The sequence below is a fragment of the Acartia tonsa genome, chromosome 6 (assembly GCF_053477335.1).
Source record: "Acartia tonsa isolate MP-2025a chromosome 6, ASM5347733v1, whole genome shotgun sequence".
NCBI lineage: Eukaryota > Metazoa > Arthropoda > Copepoda > Calanoida > Acartiidae > Acartia > Acartia tonsa.
Genome location: NC_137265.1, coordinates 20,956,248 through 20,980,575, shown reverse-complemented (window position 1 = coordinate 20,980,575; position 24,328 = coordinate 20,956,248). Strand labels below are relative to the sequence as shown.

The following is a 24,328-nucleotide window of genomic DNA, read 5'->3' as shown; positions in this document are numbered from 1 at the left end:
TAATGATAAGTAAATAAAAAAAGCCTTAAAAAAACACACAAGCATATTTCAAATTGTTTACTTTTATAGCAAAAAAAAAAAGAGTTTGGGTTATTTTTATCTATTTAGTGTGTCTAAAAAAGGGTGGTAAACACATTCAATTTTTGTTACAAGTTTTTGCAGAGTACAAAGTAAAATAGTCAGGGAGGAGGGAGGGGACATTGGGCTGTTTTATTATACTAGTCCCCAAAGTTTTATAATAATGTTTTCTTATTCGTTGGCTTAACAACTTTGGGGATGAATTTATGATTTGTTGGTTCATTGATGTGTTCAAATGTTTTAACCATTAATTATAATCTACAGAAAGGCATATTTTTGCATTATTATTGAGTATGTACATCAATTTATTGGCCATTGTCTTATCCTTTTACATCCCTGACAAAGTAAAATAGTAAAATATTGGGGTCCCACAAAAATATTTAGGATCTTATTTAACTGTTTCAGCTGTTGTGTTGACCCCCCACAAAAATTTCCCCTCCCCCCATTAATTTCAATCCCCCATTTAACATAAGTCCTCAATTTTTACCCAATTTAATGTGTTCAAACACCTTCCCTTCAATGTTTAAGCACCCATTTTACTATACTTAGTAATTTTTACTCTTTTTCCCCTTTTTTCATAGATTCTCTTAATCTATTTTAAGTAATGTTTTGAGGGTTGGAGTTACAAATATGTATTTTTTAAGGGGGTGCACATTGGGTTGAATTTGTGCAAAAATAATAAAAATGACAAAAGAAATTATATTCACTTTTTGTTAAGAGAGCCTTACAGACAGGGATCTAAAGGGATAAGACAATATCCAAAAAATAATGTCCATCCTCATTGATGATACACAAAATTACCTCATCTGTATTTGTGGTTCAAACGCTTGGTTTCTCAAGTTAATGAACCAACCAATTAAAACTTAATTAGAGTACCCAAAGTTATTAAGCCAACAAATAAGAAAACATTATTATAAAAATAAAGGGACTAGTATAAAAAAAGCAGCCCAATGTGTCTCCCCCCCTGCTAATAGATCTTTTATTTTGTTTGTGATGTGAGCTTATTTTGTCTTCTTTGAGCCCACTGTGAGGTGTAAAGAGCAAAGTGCTTGAATTCCGGGGAGGAAGAGGGACAAAACAAAAGTAATGGGCGGGGTGGAGTAATATACCCTTTGAGGCATAACCTTGTTCTAACAATTTTAATAATTTACAATTTATTTAGGAAATATTTACATACCTAAATATTCTTAACTGTTTATTTCTTTAAATGTTCTATTTTTTTTTTAAAGAAACATAATTTTACTACTTAAGATTAAGGTATTTAACATAGTATAAATTATTAAAATTTTTGCTAAAAACAAATAAATTTCATATAAATTATTTAAGTTTTTTTATATAAAAAAATAATGTATTTCTCAGCCATACTAAAAACTCTATTACAGTCATTTTCCCACAATTGTTAAAATAAAAATCATAGGATTGATACCAGTTTTGTTAGCCTGGACCTTCTACTCCTCGGGACTAACAAAACTAATTTTAATCTTATTTTTTTATTTCAATATCCGCGGAAAGCTGTTTGTAATACGATGCAATAAATAACAAAGATAAATCGACTTTATAGAAATGCAACACAACATATTAAAATTGTTGCTATAAGTAGTTAAGATGATTAAAATGATTGCAAAATCCCAAGTTAGAGGTTGCATAAATATCATTGCTTTGTGCTAAAAATACAAGTGCTGTGTCCAGACAGATATTGCAGGGAAGGAGGGGGGGGGGGGGGAGGTTAATAGGCTGAATTAGATTTTTATAAAATCTTTATTTAAACACTTGTCAAATAAATGTTAAAATTATGCAAAAAGTTAAAAAAAAATTGTCCCAGCTTAGGTCAGTTTAAAAAAAGGAGGTGGGATTTGAGGAGACATTAGACTATTAGACTGACTGTAGTCAGTCAGCAGGGCATGGGGTTCATCATCTAATCAAAGAGTGTATAATAGTTGAGTAATAATATTCTATACAACTGTATACACACAACACAAGGATGGAGGAGGGGGCAGAGGAGGGGTGGTGTTTAGAGGTGGGGGGGGGGGGAGTAAATGCCGGTGCTAGTCAAACTGTCTTGGAGTAAGTAGAAATAGAGTAGATACATATTTACATCAAAATAACAGAAAAGCATAAACAATATTGTCTACAACTCTCTCCAGTAAAAATAGCACTTCCTAAAGCTACCTTTTAACATTAACATATTTCTAAACTGTTAAAGTTAATGTTTTTGAAGTAATGCACTAATATATATATACATTTTCCTTGTCGAATTGCACAAATCTTATGAATTATCAATTCTATTATGAATGTAGTGTCTTAAAATATTGCGGAAATCAATATCGACTCTTGTATATTATTACTCCATGGTGTAACGGCAAAGAATAGAGGGGATTGGGAAGGAAGGCAAGAGGGGTAGTGAGAGGGGGGCAAAGAGACACTAAAGAGCAATGTAATTGGGGAGTGGAGGGACGGGGAAAGAGACGAACGGGGGGGCCAGTTGAATTCACATAGTTGATGTGTTATCATATTGGTGGTGTACTATTCTTAATTCCGTGATTAGAATCAATCATTTTATTTATATTTTCTGTTTTTATTACAACAACCACAGAGTGTGAAAAAGGAAATTAATATAAAAAAAGGTGCAGAAAATACAAGTTATAAACCTAAAAGTGTTTTAAAAATAAAAAATCTTCTAAATTATTTGAAATCAAGTAATTGTTGTCAAGTGATGCCGACAGTTTTTGTATGAACGGAGGGGGGGTATCCGTCATGAGGATGGGGGGCCCTGAGGAGGTGCTGCCCCCCACCTCGCCGGCTAATTCATCGCCTCCGCCCCCGGCAAATTCAACCCCGCCCCTGCCGGACGGTAATGATGAAAATAATTTTGATGAAGGTGAGAAAAGGATAATTGTAGAGGAGCTATGCTCCCTCTGAGATAAGATTAATTTACCGGCTAAATTCGGATAATCATTTATTTTCTTATTGATTTATTTTAAACATATCAAATGAAACCCTTTTTTTATATTTATGTTCCAATTTTTTTTTTAAAAATAAGTAGGTATTTTAATTAAGCTTCTTGAAACTACTTACTTACTACAATTTTATTTTTTGCCAAAAATATGTTTTTTTTTTCTAAATTGAAAAAAAATCTATTAATAAAAAAATTAGCATATAGAACTGATTTATTTATTTGATATTAAAAAAAACAATTAAAAATAATTAAGGTAATGCTGGTTGATGGTTAATATGTTTAGTGGGACCCGACATGATTTGGCGCGCCTCAGGGCGCTCTTAATGCACCTTTTGAAAGCGCACACTATTGCACAATGCGCTTCCTTGTGTGCAAAAATATTTTTTACAATTTTAAGCCACAAAAGATTATAAATAACTTATTTTATTTGTTATACATCAAAGTTGTATTTTGATAGGACTTTTCTTTTTTGCACATAAATGACTATTCTAGATCACAGTGTACAGGCATGGGACTACACCATAGATATACCACACTTTTCTGGGATCTTGCTGAGTCAAGTATCAACTGTTGGGAATATCAAAGGATGACTCCATGCAAAATTTGAGCCGGATCCGGCCAAAACCGGCCGTGAATTTTATGAAAAACCGGTTTTTTCCGGTTTTTAGGGGGTATCTGTAAATCGATTCAGCTGGAGCAAAACCGGTTAGAGGTACAAAAAATTTTACTTCACATGAAATTTAGCCAATGCAATTGCCTACAAAAATGTACTTCATCATCATCTTGATTGGACAACTCTTTCCCCTCCTAAATGTCCATTAAAACCTCGGAAACGGTAAAAATCGCCAAAAATCACGCCTTCGGCGGCAAATAACGGCTAAACGGTCAGCCGGAGGCGAATGAAACATAAATAGAGAAATGTCTGCTTTAAAAAGTTGTTCAACATCAAAGAGATGCTTGAAGTCTCTAAAACGACTCCTTCCCCTCCTTTAAGGGGAAAAACTGAAAAAACGTGATTTTTAAAAGTATGCCCACTTCGTGGGTGTGGGGGGCACTGAACCCGTCACCCCAGGGTCACCAAATATAAAGTCTAGGCGGCCCACAATGCTGAATTTTCACCAAGTGAAAGTCTTGTGTCATTATCTCTTATGAGAAAAGAGTTATTAATTAATTAAAATTTCAAATTGTGATTTTTTGATGGATTTCTTTGATGAAATGACAGGCCGGTCAATTTTTAGGCCATTTTTTGCGGTTTTTGGGCCGTCACGCCCAAACGGTTTGAGATAATCTCACGGGACCTTTTGCCCAACCTAAGTCTGGTTATTAGTAAGGTCTAAGAAAAAAAAATCCCGGATTGGATGAAGCACGACGTCGCTGCGCGCCGTCAAAAATCGCTGGTCGGCTCATTTTGCCCCCTCAAACCCTCACCTCGTGCCATTTTTCTGTGTAAAGATTATAATTATAATCTTTTGCGTAAGTCTGTTTTTTTTTTCCTAGACCTCACAAATAACCAGACTTAGGTTGGGCAAAAGGTCCCGTGAGATTATCTCAAACCGTTTGGGCGTGACGGCCCAAAAACCGCAAAAAATGGCCTAAAAATTGACCGGCCTGTCATTTCATCAAAGAAATCCATCAAAAAATCACAATTTGAAATTTTAATTAATTAATAACTCTTTTCTCATAAGAGATAATGACACAAGACTTTCACTTGGTGAAAATTCAGCATTGTGGGCCGCCTAGACTTTATATTTGGTGACCCTTGGGTGACGGGTTCAGTGCCCCCCACACCCACGAAGTGGGCATACTTTTAAAAATCACGTTTTTTCAGTTTTTCCCCTTAAAGGAGGGGAAGGAGTCGTTTTAGAGACTTCAAGCATCTCTTTGATGTTGAACAACTTTTTAAAGCAGACATTTCTTTATTTATGTTTCATTCGCCTCCGGCTGACCGTTTAGCCGTTATTTGCCGCCGAAGGCGTGATTTTTGGCGATTTTTACCGTTTCCGAGGTTTTAATGGACATTTAGGAGGGGAAAGAGTTGTCCAATCAAGATGATGATGAAGTACATTTTTGTAGGCAATTGCATTGGCTAAATTTCATGTGAAGTAAAATTTTTTGTACCTCTAACCGGTTTTGCTCCAGCTGAATCGATTTACAGATACCCCCTAAAAACCGGAAAAAACCGGTTTTTCATAAAATTCACGGCCGGTTTTGGCCGGATCCGGCTCAAATTTTGCATGGAGTCATCCTTTGATATTCCCAACAGTTGATACTTGACTCAGCAAGATCCCAGAAAAGTGTGGTATATCTAACTACACCATAGCATATACTCAAATCATCAATCCACTTTCTAAAATATCAAGCAGATCAGAACACTCTGGGACTGGTTTTGCCAAGTTTTTATGGTTGTTGAAATCACAGTAAAGTTCTTTAATGGCTTGTCTTGTATCTTTGTTTGTACTTGGCTTAGAGATTTTACCAGATCCCTTCCTAACTCGCCTTCCCATTTCTTGTGTCGTCGGCCCTGCCCACGTCCCTCGCCACTAGGGTCCCCTTGAAGCGGCCGGCATTTCCCCCCAAGTTTACCACTCCTTTATCACCTCTTCTCCCCCCTTTTTTTCTTTTCTTTTCAACTTTAGATACCAAGTTCTTAAACATAATAAATTGGTTGGAATATTAAACTGTTTGAAACGCACTGAAAGGGGATGGATATGAAGAGGGGGGGGGGGGGTAGATTTCAGGCAATAATATGAATCCATAATTCTTGCATTAGACCTACAACTAACCAAAATTATATTAATTACAAATCTATATATAACCCCCTCCCATTCTTATGATTTGAAAGTTTTGTTTAATAGAACATATTAAGTTAATTATTTTTAAAATATTTTTTCAAGCTAAATGACTCTTTTCAAGCTTGACTGTTTGTTTGAAATTGGACACATTTTCCCACAAATTTACACATTCTAAACCTTTATTTGAACACTTTCTAAATTAATATATTAAACACACCTGAAGTATCTTATTTTATATATTTATAATTGTGTATTAAAAACAAATGTTTAAACACACACACACACACACACACACATACTTACTCATACACAAAGTAAAAATGCACTCAAACATGTAATATGATATTCACTAAAAAATAATTTTTCTAAATGAAACACAACATTTATAATTCCTTCTAAATATTTTGTGTGATATGGAGGCAGATGTACAGATTCTATAAATTAGACAATGGCCGAAAAATGATGTGCATCCCCAATGATTATTTACAAAATTACTTACTGTAGATTACAAATTATTGGTAGAAACGTTTGAACACTCAACTTCATGAAACATTCAATCAAAATTCAATAAAATGCTATTTTAAAACTTTGGGGACTAGTATAATAAACATCCCAATATCCCCTCCCTCCCTGGGAGATGTATCAGAAAGTTGAAAGACTAATCAATATCATAAATCTATTTGTTTACACATTTTTATGTTTCTACACTGCATCACATTTACATGGGATAGGGGTGAGTGTGTGGGGGGGGGGGTGTATGATGGGATAAGAATTTTCCCTCTTTTGTGTTTAGCATTCTAATGTGTTGTTTTCAGGGATTTAGGAGGGTTGACATTAGTCCCCCATCCTTCCAATAAAAGATTTTCTTAAAGTTAAAGTGATTTTTTAAAGATACAATTAATTAACAAAAGAAAATAATACTTTCAACTTATTTTCTATCCCTTTTTCCCTGGGATGATACAGTAGAATACCAGAATTATTGGGGGGGATTTTATGATAAATAGGATCATAGCTTTGTACTTTGATTATATTTTTAATAATAACATCTAATATGTTTAATATGCTTATTTAGTTACAACTTTTTACATACATATTACATAATACAGTTGTTTTTAAACAAATGTTATCACCTGCTTCTTGTAGTAGTAATATTATTGATTATGAGATTAATACATTTAAATATGTATGAAAATTAATTAAAAACATATTTAGAATATTGATATATTTGTGTGAGGGAAGGTAGTTTATATATTGTTAAGTGTAGGATCAAATTACATTCAATGAAGATTTAACTCAAGCACCCCTCACCTCTTTTGATCCCCATTCCCCCCTCTAACTTCCTTTGCTTTATATACTCATTTATCTAGAAATTTACACCTCTGTATAAAACAGTTTCCTTATTATTATTATTATTCAAGGATTGCTATGCCCCTAGCCTCTAGAGAAGGGAGGGAAAGTTAGGAAATAGCTTAAAATCACCCCAGTACATCTATAAAGCTTCTCTGAAAAGAGCAAAAAAAATCTGGCCAGTATTTTCTGAGATTTTTAGCTTCAGACTTTATATAATAGATATTGATTTGAAGCCTAAAAATAAGAAAATTTTATTTTAGTCATGTATGTACTCCATTAAAATGCAGTTAAAGGTTTAATGAATAAACAAAAGCCTAAATTTAAGCTTGCAGATGACAGAAAGAACAATTACATTATGCTAATATATTTGGAAACAGAGTGAGACCACTTTTGTTTAGATTTTGGTTATTCTATTAATGTTCAAGCACTAAATAGATTAACCATTTCTCATTTTATCCTGCCTTCTCTTTTGTTAAGCTTCCCCTAGTACATTTTCCTTTTTTTTATGTGAAGTGTACATATAATCCCACTTATGCAAAGATTTGTTCAATTTAGTTATCTTTTTTTTTGAGCAAAATTGATTTTAAAATTTGATTACTTTTAACTTTAATGAAAATTTTAGCATGGATGAAAAAAAATACATCTTTTTTTTCTAAATGTCTCAATTGTATCTTTCATTTTTGCTGTTTTTGAGCAACAATTCAATGAATGTCCCTTGTTTTATTCTTTCCTAAGCTTTGTTTGAATATACAATAAATATTATACCACAGAATATGCTAAATATAATCTAAATAATCATTAACATAGAAAATATATTATTATTTTCAATTACACATGATTCTTAATCATAAAAAGCATATGTATTATACATAAATTGTTTTTAATGTAAAACTATCTTTTGAATGAATTGAATATACTTATGTAATTATGTTAGAATATTACATAAAAACATTTAAAGTATACAGTTGATAATCTTTTATCAAGAAAATAATCATGTGAGTTCATAAAATTGTCCTTTTTTACCATCCCCAGAGAATTTATTTTAAAGTTTCTACATTTCTCATCAACCTTTTATATTCTTTCCCCTAGGGGGATAAACATTGGGGGTGAATTTAAAGAGGTAACCTTTATTTGGGTGTATAAGTATTGTATGTGTGTTTGTCTGTCTGTATGGTTTGTGTATGTATGTATGTGTACAGTGTTTCTTTGCTAAAGTGAGAAGGCAAAACTTATTTTCTCTCTCTTTGCTGAGATGGTTAAAATTGAAGCCTCGGCATGAACAGGGTTAGATAGATACATATTAAACATTTTTTTGCAACAAAAATTAATATTTCTTCAAATTTAAAAAGAAATATTTTTTTTGAGAAAAAATGAATTAATTACCATATTTATCCCTTTTTCCTTCTTTAAAACTTTTATACATTACAATATTAGATTTAGTAAAGGTACACACAAACTGAATATATCAATGTGGAGGGGGGTGGGGTGGGGGAGATATTAAAGGGGAGCAACATACACAAACACATACAATCAATATCACTCAATATGATTCCTTTGTGTCCAGATAGAACCGTCACCCATGTCCTATTTCCCATAATTCCCCCCCCCCCTTCCCCCCTCCTCATCTCTGAGCTATATTAGTAAAGAGAAAGAAAGAAAGATGCTACTTTCTGAATACTCAGATTTGTACAGGGGGAGAGGAGGGGGGGATAATTTCCCTCTTGGCTAACTTAACTTTTTTGTCCCACCCCTGGATGATGGCTGCTGCCCATTCATTCCCCCCTTTTTACATCAACATCACCATTACAATTTTTTGTGTCTTAACCAAATCTTTTCCCCTTTTCTTATGTGATGATTGATAATGAAAAAAAAGACCCATTTTCTTAATATAATGCTACATTAATGGTATAATTCTGTCATATCATATTGATATCAACATTGTTAATGCAAGTCTTAATAAAGAACTTTTAATATTTTGGACTTATTTTATATAAAATAAGGTCCTAATTCAGTCTTATGCAGGGATCAAAAGGGATAAGACAATGGCCGTTAAATTGATGTATATCCCCAATGATGATACACAAAATTACTCCTTCTGTAGATTACAATTAGTGGTTGAATAATTTGAACACTCCACTTAATGAAAATCAATTTAAGTCCCATAGTTGGTAAGTCAACGAATAAGAAAACGTTGTTATAAAACTTTGGGGACTAGTGTAATAATCAGCCCACTGTCCCCTTCCTTCCTGGTTATTATGGTATTGGTTGTTGTTATAAAGTCCAAGCTTGCCTAATGATATGTGATTAGAATATTTATGCAAATAATTTACCACCCACAAATACCCCTCCTTCCCCCTCCAACTAAGTCCTGGTATTTTTTTTTACAGGATAATCTACCTAATAGTTAGGTATTAGTGGTTCTTATTTATGTATTATTGTTTTGAACACAAGATTTTACAGCTTTTAGTAACATTTAATGAATAAATATTAAATAGCATATTGATGTATTTCATAATGTAATTTAATTTAACACAGAAAAATGAATTCCTATAATTTTTTAAAATTGTGCTTAAGTACATTTATTGAGGACAAATACAAGCTAAATTGTGTATAAATGTAATAACCCACTACTAATACATACATACATACATGCATATCTTTCTCATTCCTTTTAATAACCCCCTTCTTTTCATTTTCTCCATATTTACCTTATTCAACTCAGGGAAGGATGGGTCATATGGTTTCAGGAATGTAATGTTACAGTTCAATATTTGCCTGTGTCAGCATTTAAATATGCTGTAATTATATAATGCTCAAGGGGTGAAGAAACCATGTGAAGAGAAGTGCTTGAACCAAATTATAGTTAGGTTTCCTTATGCCAAATATCAGTGCTCACTCCCCCTGAGCCCCCCTACTGAGAGAGAGAGAGAGAGAGGTGAGGGGGGAGATATGACCATGTAACTTCAATATTGCTTAATTAGATATTTGGATATTAGCAAAAAATTAAATTTCATATTCATAAATATTGTTCTATAAAAAAAAGTATAATGCAAAAAGGTCCAAATTTTAACATTTTTAAAGTCACAAAAAAAATTCATTTTTTGCTGCATTATATGAACACTTGTATATGACTGCCTAAACTCAGCCAGGGTATAAACGCTTTCATTTTTTTTTACTTTGGCCAGCTTTGTCATATTAAAGTGGCAATCCTATATTCAAAAAATTCTACTTTTTATACAAAAAATTTTTTTTTAAGATTCCAATTGTTTCGCAGTTATTTTAAACTACTGACAAAAAAGTTTTTTAATTAAAAAAAAACTTAAGTATACAGACCCTTAATTTAAAGTCAAGCATTTTGCATAAAGAAAAGAAACTGTCTGTAAATTGACCCCCCCCCCCCTTCTTTTTATACCTACTCCCCTCTTTAAAACACCCACACACCAATTTGTGTACTAAAGTAAGTCTGAATATTAAGGGAGGGAGGGGACATTGGGCTGTTAATTGCACTAGTCCCCAAAGTTTTATAATAATATTTTCTTATTCTTTGGCTTAATAATTTTTGGGACTTGCATTGAATTACGATTGTTTGGTTCATTTAGTATTTAAATGTTATAATCAGTAATTTTAATTTACAAAAAGGGGCCATTTTGTGTATCATCATTGGGGATCTAGATCAATTTATTATTCATTGTCTTATCCCTTAAGATCCCTGCTGAATATTGCATGTTGAAATCATTGATCAAGTTATGCTTAATAAATCTATCCTTAATCAGGCAATTTATACATATTCATACTAGCTACTAGGTTTTCATTTACTTTTTAGTATTGATGTTTTTCTTTGTTTTTTTCTTGGTTAAAACATTTCATTTTTTAACCTATCCTATTGTATAAAATAGTACCTAAGGTTATATTCTCTGAAGCTTAATATTTCAATAACTACTGAACCGATTGGGTTCTTCTTTTTAGGGAAGCTACATATAATCCTTAGATGGTTTTAGACTATTTCATTTTAAATTTTAGTATTGGGATGGTTTAATCTATTTTTCTAGCAGCACCTTTATGTCCTTTTAACACAGAGACCCTAGATGCTAGGGGGGCAGCCGCTAGTTACCATAATTTTTATAAAAATTCTAAGAAAAATAAGTCTTAATGATTGCTATCATCCTTGTATTTTTTATTATCAAACTACTAAATTACATATAATTACAATTATTCAACCTTTATTAACATTTTTTTTAACAAAAAGCATATATATTCAATTAAAGAATTGTACATAGATAAATCAATAATTTAAATTATTAATGTTGATTATTAATGACTGGCATTGTTTCTGTTAATTTTATAATCAAACCAATAGTGTTGTGTGTGTTTAAATAATATTCAGGGATTATGGGATAGTCGGAGTTAGTCCCTAAAGTTTTTAATATTTTTTTCTTATTTGCTGGCTTAACAACTTAGGGACTTTCATTGAATTTTGATTGGTTGGTTCATTAAGTTGAGTGTCTAAACATTTTAACAAGTAATTGTAATTTACAGAATGGGTAATTTTGTGTATCATCATTGTGGATGTTTATTAATTTAATGGCCCTTGTCTAATCCCTTTAGATCCCTGGGTAGTTATAGTTTTAATGTTTAGTATATATTTGAGTGTAAATATAATTATACAGGGATAGGACAATGGCCGATAAATTGATATACATTCCCATTGATGATACACAAACTTACCCCCTCTGTAAATCATAATTAGCGGTTGAAACGTTTAGATGTTCAATTTTATTACCTAACCAATCAAAATTGAATAAAATTCTTCTAAGTTGTTAAGCCAACTAATTTATAAAACTTTGGGGACTAGTGTAATAACAGCACAATGTCCCCTCCCTCCGTGGTAAATAAAAGTAAGGCTAATTATAAAACATACATTCATATTGATTTGGGTTTATTTACATAACAATAATGTACATTATTTTATTAGTTTTGCCATATTCATATACACTATATATATGGCAAAAACCACTTTAGAAACACCTATATTTATGGAGCGGTTTCAGAGATTTTTTGCTTCAAACAAAAAATTCTTTGTTTTTGTTATTCTAAGCTTTATTTGTTTATATGTATTGACTGTATTTCTACTTATCTGAAATGATTTGTTTGTGCACACACACACACACATACACACATATTTATGCCACTTTCTTGTGAAACATAAGGAAACTCTTTGTTCTACCACCCATTCTCCTCTCATACAAATTCCATCCCCCCCCCTCCCATCCCCTTGTGTTATATCTTCTAAATTTTGACCTCCCATTCTCAGCACGACTCGAGTGAGTTTTTGCAAAAGAAATTGTTCTTCTTTGTAAACCCATATACACTACAAATATACATATAAACCTATGCTTAATTTTAGATTGAATAAAAATAACTTTCAACTAAATTCCATTTGAAGTAGTAAGGATTTTTTGTTTGTAGCTTAAGGAATCATCACATAGGTCTTTGTGTGTGGTTTTAGGCTATTTTTCTGCCCTTTCCTAACCCTTAGAATACAGAGCCATTGAATGCTGTTAGCGCAGATTTACCATTCATGGCAATATAGTTTTCCAGCAGTTGAAATATCCCTCCAATATTATACTTAAAATATTGTTATGCTAAAAAATTCTCTGATATTATTTGATTATATTGTTTACCAAAAAAAGCAATAAGATGTAAGAATGTTGTATAATATTATTTTGATGGTACACATACATACACCATGTAGGATGGAAAATAGGCTCAGGGACTTCAGGGAAAGGTACATATTCTCATAATAAATATAGGAAATTTTATTTACGAGGCTGTAATCCTTATTTCCTGGTCAATGTAAAAAAAATATTCTATTTTATAAAGTACTTGCGGCTGCGATCCTAGCATCTAGGAGCTCTGTATTCGAAGGAGTAAGGAAAATAGACTTCGATTTAAAAATTAATTAGCCTAAAACCATCTAGGGACCTTCAAGAAGCTTCTATGTAATAGAGAACTCAATCGACTCAGTAGTTATTGAAATCTTAAACTTCAGAAATAAGAACGTTAGGTACTACTTTACATAATAGGATAACTAAAGTATTAAATTCTTTTGTGATGAATGTAAAATAAGAATTTCTGATATCTAAGCCCTGATTATGCATTTTCTTTTACTCTTGCAACCATACAATTTATTCAGAGCACTTGGGCAACAACAGAATCATGGCACACATACACACTGAAACACATACACACACATGTACACAGAATCAAAAACACACACACACACACACACATGAACAAATAAAATCGAGTATAGGAGAAAATGCATTTTTAAAACTTAGGCATAAAATGACTTCTTATTGGGAGGGAGATTTTTTAAAAGGTTTCAATTAAACAACTCATTTGAGTTATCACTTTAAAAAATTGATTTTAAAAAATGCCATGGAATAATATTATAATGCATACAAAAATGCTTTGTTTGAAAGCAAAAAAATGATATTCATAATTGATATTAGGCTCTGCACTAAAAAAACATCTGCTAATATTTATATTTTTATTAAAACTTATTTAATCACAATTTTTGATCTATGATAAAGCTATAAATTTAGATCAATATGTTAGTGTTATTGTGTATGTGTGTTTTTTTTAACAAGGACATTAATATTATTATCAGTAATGCTAAATGATAAAATAATATTTAGAATAAAAAATACTTTCTGTAATAACTTCTGGGTTAATAAATGTAAGTAAAATATGGTAAAAAGTATTATGATCAATTCCTTATATAAAAGTAACGAAGGATCTAGTACATTAAATAGTAGCTATTTCTCCTTGAAAATTACTGGATAAAAAGGGTGGATTAAACATATCAAATTGTAAAATACAGGGCTAGGAACAAACATTACAAAGAAAAAATTAAAAAACGTACATATATATAAATATGTATTGGAAAAATTTTGTGGATATAGTTTCAATTTTAAGTTACCAACCAAATTATTTTCTATTTTCCTTGTTAAAGATTCTTAATTTTCATTTAAAAGTTTATTTTTGAAAGTATTTGTCTATGCTTAATAAAAAATGGCAGATGCCTAAAATATCAATTTGGTCGTTGGTTTAGATTTGTATATTTTGTCAGGAATCAAATGATACACAAATGAGCCAAAGTAGGAAAAAATTGGGAGAATGAAGTTTGTTTTGCTTCTTATGTTTTCAGTATGGCTTTAAAACTGTTTAATATCCTTTGGATTAGAACTGGTTCTCAGCGATACTAAAAAATCATGTATAACAAAGTATTACAGACAATTTTCCACTATATTGAAATAAAAACTATATTGGTCCTTAAGTGGTAACAAAATTGGTATAAATCTTATTTTTTAAATTTTAATATCCGCGGAGAACTGTCTATAACACGATGCAATAAATAACTATCCCTTTATCCACAATATTTTACTCAATTTTTTACCAAAGCCAAATATAAAATTCATGTCGTTAGTACATTTTTAAAAAAACATTGATTATATTTTTTATCATTCATCGTTGATAAATGAAAATTATGTAGTTTTTTTTATTTTTCTCAATGAAGCATAACAACTAAATTATGTAATACTTGATTTAGATTCTGCTAAACTGTTTATATTCACGTAATAGCAATGAATTGAGACTTTTTTTGTATAAAAATTAAATATTATCTAATTTTGAATGATTTAATAAAATTCAATTAAAATTCGTTGTTACGACATAATATAGGAAGCTACTGCATTTAAAATTCATTATTGGTACTAATTTTAATTTAAAATCGAAATCATTATTTGAATATTAAATGATTTTAGTAGCGAAGCTATGATTCCCTTTTTCTGTCCGTCCGTCAGTCCATAACGCTAAGGGGGAAATGTGTTTTCATAGGATTCTATTGAAAATGTTCAGCTAATTTTGCATAGGTATTTTTTCTCTTCTTTGTAATGAAAACTGAAAATCTGCTCTATAACTCATTTTGTTCGTTTGGCCATTCAATGTTTTTTTTTTGTGCTTCACTGCTCATGGATGTCGTTTTTCTTGTTTTTGTAAAATAAAACTTTGTTTTGAACTGAAGTATATTTAATTATCTAATTAAATTCTTAATTGATAAACTAGCTAAATTTTTAAAAGATTTTTCTAAAATGCTTCAAGTATAATTTTCTTTATTTGTTCCTCTATTTTAAAAGCAAAGGTTACAATATAAAGTGTTTTTTCATAATAGCATTTTCAACTTAATAAAAAACATAATTAAAAAAATATTAAGAAAAATGATAAACTTTTCCAGCATTGCTTTGAAACTGCTAAATATTCGGTGAATTAGATACGGTTCTCAGCCATACTGAAAAATTATGTTTAGTGAATATTAAAATGTACAATCTTAAGATTAAAACAATTTTTTAAAGCTTTTTATAATACGATGCGATAAATAGGTAACTATTCCAATACTGAAAAAATTACAATAATAATTTGTTAGTGATAATTATGAAACACCAGGTTATGAAATTTTTTACTAAAGTTGAGGCATAAATTGCATACTTTCAGACAACATTTTCCACGGAGGGAGAGGACAATGGCTAATAAATGTAAACTTTCTTAGTTTCTTCACCTATTACTTTCATGCTTTTGATAAAAATTTATCACTTTGGTGTTAGATAATTTTTTCCTCTATGTTTACACCCTATATTTCTGACATTTTCAGACCTTTCTAATCTTTTAACTTGTGTCTTAAAAATGGGCATTGCCGTAAAATATTTAATTTATTTGTTTTCTTGTATCAATTGTTAATTAATAAACCCTTTTAAATTGTAATCTTTGGTAGGAATAGGTTGAGCAATGTAATTAATTGCTAAGTTAGTCAATAATGCCCTCCCTCATTACATTTGTGTCTACAGTACCCCCCCTCTACCCCACTCTTATCTTTTCTCATTTCTTGGACATGTTTACCCCCTTTGTCAGTTACCCCAGCTCTATACTTTGATATATTTGTATCTCTTCTTAAGCACTCTTGGACTCTGTTTTACTCAATGTAACAAAATTAATTTTATAGCACAAAATAATATTTATTAACTTTTCTATTTAGACAATTTAGTTTAGGGATATTATATTTTGATTTCTGCACAAAATTGTAAATTTTGATTTGCCTTAAAATTAATACTGTGATTTTTTTTACGTAATGAAGGGAACATAACTATGTCTATTCTTGAATATCTTGCCATATTATCTAGTGTAGGTCTCTCTAAGCATAACATAGTTGGGTAGATGCACATTTTCTCTTCACTTTAAATAGTACTTGATTATATCTTGGTTAAATTTGTTTTGATTAACCTCTGTAAATCTGAATTTATCTTGTATATTAAGAAGTGATCATTGTTTTTTTTTTAATATGGATAAATATTTTATCTGCCCTACCAATAAATATATAAATGTAGGTACTATATACCTACCCCCTTCTCTTTCCTTTCAACTAGTAAGCATTTAGGCACAATGGATTATTGGATTATATGTGGCCAAAAATAATGGATATACAATTGGTTATGATTGTACTTCTATCTGTAGAAAAATGCCTAGCATTCTTAAAAGAGCTTGAATAATAATTTTTTCCATACAATTACCACAGAAAATTTACAAGCTTTTCAAGTTCTTAAATAGTGAATTTTGTCTTAATAATGCTCATAGTGAAATGGCAAGCTTGTGAGTCCAGAAACTAATTAGACCAACACAATTAGCAAGACTAAGAGCTAATGGTTCCCAACTTTTATTTACATTTTTGTACACCCTGTACAGAGTACTTTTATAATACAGTTAGCAAGACTAAGATCTATTGGTTCCCTATTGGTTTTATTTACATTAATTGTACACTTAGTACAGTGTACTTTTATAATACTAATTTTGAAATATGTTTTTTGTTGTTAAACACCATTTTTATGTGTTTTTTGTGTAAGTACATTTCACAGTATACACAAAAATCAAAATTAATGTTTAACATCCATCTAAAAGCAGAGGGAAACGGTAAAAACTGATTAGATCAAATCTCTCCCTTTCCTACCCCCCGCCCCCCCCCCCCCCCCTCAACTCTTGAATGTTTCACCTCTATTAATAGCTTAGGTTTAATTTCTATTTAGCTTGTAACATTTATCTATAAATCTATTTTAAATTTATGAACTACCTACAGAATATTTGATTTTAAATTCTATAAAAAGCAAAAAATTAACAAACTCAAAAAGCAAAAATTGTCAACCAACCGACAAAATAAAACATTTTAAAATTACAAAAGATCTTAAGGGTGTTTAAAACAACATCATAAAAATATTGATTTTAATTTATATAAACCCTGAACAAACATATTATGCAAATCTGAATTTTCAAAATAGCAGCTTTATTATTCATTTAGGATGATTTTACAATAAATATGAAATTTAGATGCCTCTTTTGGTTACAAAATTCCACTGTTATTTTTTAATTAATCAGCACCAATAAAGCACAAGATCTCAAAAACAGCATTTGGGGGTAATAATGGTGAACAAATATATTATGCAAATCCAAAACAAAGCAACAAAAAAAAGGTTTTTTGGCACTTTTCTCCTCTTTTAAAGATTGATTATGATAAAATAATAATTTTTTAAGGGATTTATGCATTAATTATTATGAAATATAGTATAAGGTAGAAATTAATGATTTTTCTAAATAAGAAATGATTGAAAAAAATAAATTCGATCCCTATCACTTTAGAAGACAGCTGCTGACCCCCAGTCTTATGGATGAACCTAAATACATGTTAAAGATAAAAATTACCCTGAAAATTATACAAAAATGTTTTTAGGTGTGTTGAAAAAATCTTTTTTAAAATCTTGATTTTGAGGATGATGACCTTTAAGATGCCCCTATTGGTGGTGATGGTGAGCCAAATGTTATCAAAGTGCATGTCCATGATGACAACTTATATATTAAACTATGATCCAATTTTTGTAGTTATAGCATCCTCCAGCCCAGCATTATTAAAAAAGAAAAGAATTGCAATTTTATTTGCTTCAATTCATAAGGTGAATACTGTAGTTTTTAGAAGATGGTTATATTTCTTGTCGGAAGGCTCCATTGGAGGCTGCTATGACTACAAAAAATGGTACATAGGTTAATAGACAAGTTGTTGTAATGGGCATGTACTTAGATAACTTTTGGCTCACCATCACCACCAACAGGAGCATCTGAAAGGTCATCATCCTCAAAATCAAGATTTTAAAATGAATTTTTTTAACACATAAAAAAACATTTTTGTATACTTTTCAGGGTAAGTTTTATCTTTAACATGTATTTAGGTTCATCCATAAGACTGGGGGTCAGCAGCTGTCTTCTAAAGTGATAGAGATCGAATTTATTTTTTTCAATCATTTCTTATTTAGAAAAATCATTAATTTCTACCTCATACTATATTTCATAATAATTAATGCATAAATCCCTTAAAAAAATATTGTTTTATCATAATCAATCTTTAAAAGAGGAGAAAAGTGCCAAAAAACCTTTTTTCTGTTGCTTTGTTTTGGATTTGCATAATATATTTGTTCACCAGTATTACCCCCAATTGCTGTTTTTGAGATCTTGTGCTTTATTGGTGCTGATTAATTAAAAAATAACAGTGGAATTTTGTAACCAAAAGAGGCATCTACATTTCATATTTATTGTAAAATCATCCTAAATGAATAATAAAGCTGCTATTTTGAAAATTCAGATTTGCATAATATGTTTGTTCGGGGTTTAGATGAATACCAGTTAACCAAACTACCATAAAAAAAATCATTATATTTGGAATATTAGGATGATTTAAGTAATTAAAACTTATATAAAATGAAACTTATTTAAGAACAGATCAGTTAATTCAATAGTAAAGGAAGTTTGGATATAGGGTGTTAGGGGGGGGGGGGGGGTAGACAACTTTTGTAGTCCCTTGATTGGTATAGGCTTGGTTGGTCATAGTCAGTGTATCTCCAATCATACCAATATAGCTAAAAAGCACAAAAATTTTAAGGTTCTTTAAAGTGTCGTTGCATGATAGCTATATGCATAAACATAACATGATAACTAATTCATTCTTTTGTTGCACTATTATATGACTATGCAAAACATTTGCTATATTTTGAAATAGTATTTTAACCGGAAAGTGGGAACGTTGGTTGGTCATATTACTAGCTCACTCAAAATTATTGAATTCTTCCACCTTTTACACTAGACAGGGCTAGATATTTTCCTTTAATTAAAACAAAAATTAAGAATTTAAATTTCTTGAAAACATGTTTTGTACGTTTGCCTGTTACTCAAGGAAATAACCTGATGCTTTTACAAAGAACCCTTATTTATGTATGTAATGTGATAAATATTTAGCCCGTTTTTGAACCCATTATAAGTCTCTGAAAAAAACACTAAAATTTGGTTTTATAAGACACGATAATTCTAGTTTAAAAATGTATCATACCTTTTTAGAAACTTAACTGAAAAACTTTATTTTGATGCTATTTGAACCAAACAAAAATAACCAAATTAATAAAATAATGCAAAGAGTAATTTATTAATGCAGCGCCAATTAAAATAATTCTATTCAATGTAAAGTGAATATTAATATACAAATGACAATATTAAAATATTTGTTTATTGATTTTCAGCCAAAGTTTTGTAGGACATGTCTACTTTGGGTGTGCATTCACGTACGTTCAAGTATCACATTACCAACTTTTTAGAACTGCATATTATTACAACAGCACAAACTTCCATTTATCCTTCGCCCCCTCACATCATCCTTGTGGATCTAAAGGGATTTTACAATTGCCGATAAATTGATGTATATCCCAAATAATGATAAACAAAATTACTACTTCTGTAGATTATAATTAGTGGTTGAATCTTTTGGACATTCAACTTAATGAACCATCTAATTAAAATTCATTAAAAGTCGCCTAAGTTGTCAGGCCAAGGAATAAAAAAATGTTATAATAAAACTTTGGGGACTGTTGTAATAAACAGCCCAATGTCCCCTCTTTCCCTGATTCATTCCACATGTGTAAGTGATTTAACACCCGTCTTTGTGTTATATTATAATAAAAATCATTCCCCCTCTTTTCAAAAATATTTATAATTTGTTTGAAGGTTATGCGTGGGTGCAGTTTTTAAAAAATATTTTATTTTTTTTTTAGATTTTTTTTCTTAAAAAATATTTTTTTAGGAGAAGGTTCATGTATACATTTGAAAAAGCATTTTAAAAAACTATATCCATTTAAACATTATAATAATTTTTAATAAAAATTGTTTTAAAAACTGACTAATAATGCTTTCTCTAATTGTAATCATGTAACCTATGGAATATACTTAATATTTATATCAACTAAGTATATTTTCGTGTTAAAACATAATAACTCCAATTACATTTGAAAGTTTTTAGTGAAAAAAAAAACTTATTTAAGATTAAATATTCTTTAATTAAATACATATTTTGAAATTTTTTTGTAATTTTTGCCAATTTCATCAATTATTTTTGTTGTTTTTTAATTGAACTGTGTACATGAACTAATAATAATTTTTACTAGGTTACAGCTAAACTTATTTACACTTATAAACATTTTATATAACATGAATATTTTTCATAATCCATAGTAAAATTTCTTTTTATAAAAAAAGGGGATTTCAAAAGTAACTAAAGCCCCAGCAGTTTCTTATATCTTTAAATTTAAATAGTGACTATGTACAATATTAATCATTAAATAAATGATTTAATATGAAAATAAAACTTAAGTTAATTGTAAAGCAAAATAAGGTCATAAAAACCGTTGAAATTGTAGGTATTAAAGAAAACTAGAGTATTCTCCTAAAATAGCAAATTTAATAGATAGCACAAAGTTTATTGGATAGTTTTTGTCAGCATCTAGCTTAGTAAGGCTATTTTTTATCCCTTATATATCTAAATTTTAATTTTAAATTAACTAAAATTTTGATTTATTAAACTATTTTTATTGGTAAATGGGAAAAACACCCCTCTACTCTATTTGCTAAAAATTCAACCTTTTCCCTTATTAAATAGATGAACCCCCCCCCCCCTCAAACCTCTCCTCCCTTTTTTACCTTGCAATGTCATGTCATAAAAATCTCTCTCTTTCTTTTGACTAATATTGTGTGTGAATGTGGGGCTTAGTTATTCTATAATTCACTTTTTCCGTCAGTACTTTAAACAGAAACAATTCATTTGTGTTTTAATTATGTTAATTTTGGGTAAAATGACTATTTTATTATTAGAAAAAAAATTATTTGGTTTTTTGTATCAATTTTTGAATATTGTCATCCTTGTTTATATTAAAAAGTTTACATTCATGTTTGTGTATTTGTATGTATATAAGTATATATGTGGTAATTTCTAGATTTCTCTTTTAATTTTCATGTAATTCTACAGGGTGTTTTAAATGCAATTTTAGATAAATAAAATTAATGTAAGCTAAGATTTGCTGTCGGTTATAAATGATTTTTCGTTATGTTAGTTGAAAAAAAATATTTTTTACAACATCCTTAAATATACTTGTAGTAATTTTTTTTGTTTAATTTGGAACACATTTAATACTTAAAGAGGTCAATGTCTTAAAATATATTTGTTTTAAGTTATATGTTCAGAGGAGAGGGGACAATTGGCTGATTATTACAGTAGTCCCCAAAGTTTTATGTTAGCATTTTCTTATTCATTAGCTTTTAAACTTTAGGGACTTTAGTGAATTTTGTTTGGTTGTTTTATAAAGCTAAGTTAATTTCTAATTTAAATCTACAGAAGGGGTAATTTTGTCTTATCATCATTGAGGATGTACATCAATTTATCAGCCATTGTCTTATCCCATTAAAACCTTGACTTACTGGTCATTTTTGCACAAAGAAATTCAAGAATAATTTATTGTGGATTATCATATCCCTTAGTCCCTGGTGATAGACGCCCTTTCCTGTTGTAAAATAAGTTTATTTGTATTAAGGAAACTAATTCTTTACAGCTTTAGTTGTTCTCTTTACTCAAAAATAATTAGTTTTCTTCGACAAATAGCTTAAAAAAGACTTATTTAACAAAAAAAAGTGCTTAACAAATTATACTTTGCATGTGAATTAGGTTTTAGTTGCTTATTATCTGTGCATATTGAAAAAGTTTTCTAAAATTGTTTCTAATGATTTTTATTTTTTCAGAATTGGTGTCCGCCAGCGTAGAACCTGTAGACAAGGACAAGGCGCGCAAGGTGCTGGAGCGCGTGGACTTCCTGAGCCGGCTGCGCGAGAGCGTGGCCGTGTTGCCAGACCTGGCTGACCGGCTGGACAGCCTGGCAGAGCCGGCTCTGGACCTGCCTGAATGGTGGATACCTGGCAAACATGATGCCGACCTAGTCGTGGGTGCCGCAAGGTAATAATAATTTTAGCAGTGCAGAATCTCCACAACCTAGTCTATCTGCCTGTCTGTAAAAAATAAGTGATGCCAATTTCTATTTGCCTGTTCAACATTGTATTTACTAAATAAACCCTAATATTTCTCAACAATTCCCTTTTAAATGTGTTGTATATAATTATTGAATTGCTATGCTTCTTAAAGACATCATAGCCTTTTTTTTATCTAATATCGCCAGAGAGGAAGATGACATTGGACTCTAAATTACCTTGGTACCCAATTTTTTTGTTTTCATTTTCAATTTATCGTTTATTGTCCTATCCCTGAATATCATTGAAATAAAACCTGGTTAATTATATGAAATCAAATGTAGAGTTTTCATAATGATTGCTTTGTGTAAATTAATGAAAGTAAATAAATCAATACAAGTTTAGAACCAAACATAAACCATCAAATTTCAGGGATGAAGGGAACATTGGGAATGTTGATGATACTGGTACCCTAAGTTTTATTAACACATTCCTCCCAATCTTTAGCTTTAAGACTTTGGGGATTAAATCTTGATTGGATTGTATTGAAATGGTTTTTGTCCATTTTTCCTTTCAGATTCACTGTTAAAGGAAGTAGTCTATAACTGAGACAGTATTGTTTAAACCTATACCTTAACCCCTGCTGGGGGGCTGGTGTGAGAAAAAACTAAATTTTTTGCCATAATTAGTCAAACAATTATAAAAGCGTGGAATTATTCCTTTGATTTAGAAATTTTTATCTCTAAATTTTTTTATTTTAAGTGAAATTAAATTTTTTGATTGATGTATTTATTAAGTTTTTTAAGCCACTCTATATAAAACACTAGAAGGTGGGCTAGGCTATAAAAATAGCTTAAAAACACCCATTTAAACTATTTGACAAAGCATTCCGGAAAGTACCGCCTATTTTGACCAGAATTTTCTGGGATTTTCAACTTATTACTAATTAATATTAATTTAACCCTTTATGGCTGATAAGTAATAAAACCAATAATGAAATGTGACAAAAAGGGTTTACAAAACCACAATGAAAAGTATTTCTTTGTGAAACTGTGTTTAATAATATGTCACCACAAAATTTCTCTATTCTTAACTATTATGTAGCGCATCTTATATACAAGTAGGGTATGGTCGATTGTCCGTCTTAAAATTACAAATTGGAAGTAAACCACCCTTTTTAAGAAAGCTTCACATAGTTCCAAGACTGGTTCTAGGATTTTTAGGTCTTAGGGCCTTTTAATGCAATTCTCTGTTCTCTTCTCCCCCTGAAAACACAGAGCCCTTTAACGCAAGGGGCGCAGCTGCCCATAAAACAACCAGTTACTCTTTTTTTGATTATGATTAAAATCAGCCTTGTTTAATTTTTCAATAAATGACAGTCCAGTAATTTAGATATATTTTTAATCTTTCGCAATATCTAAAAAGTTTCCTCTTCATTAAAAATGCTTTTTTAATCACAAGAACTAAAATCTTTGCTTTAAATCAAATTATACCACAAGTCAATAATATTACTAAATTGCTTACTTAATTTTGAGCTGATTATGTTTTTTTCTTATTAATAAACAATATTATAGTGACTGTCGGACGGACATGCTCTACATAAAGTGTAGCTGCGCTGCTAATTAAATGTAAACTTTATTACAATACTCATGTATTATATATTTGAAATGTATATAAAATTATGGGATGATGGTGGGTTGTGCCGTGTGTTTCTTGTATAATGGGT

At 30.4% G+C, this 24,328-nt stretch overlaps 2 protein-coding genes across 5 annotated transcripts in view; both read left to right on the top strand.

Moving 5' to 3' along the window:
- Mondo (MLX interacting protein mondo) overlaps positions 1-24,328 on the top strand; it is a 372,455-nt gene that overhangs the window by 50,293 nt on the left and 297,834 nt on the right. The gene's annotated exons all lie outside the window — the stretch shown is intronic.
- The window catches only part of LOC145322058 (uncharacterized), a 100,189-nt gene that overhangs the window by 60,998 nt on the left and 14,863 nt on the right, over positions 1-24,328 (top strand). For all 4 annotated transcript variants that reach the window (XM_080163827.1, XM_080163826.1, XM_080163825.1 and 1 more), the window contains one exon: positions 22,381-22,591. In XM_080163827.1, coding sequence (XP_080019953.1) covers positions 22,381-22,591 — 211 coding nt within the window. The remainder of the gene's footprint in view (positions 1-22,380; positions 22,592-24,328) is intronic.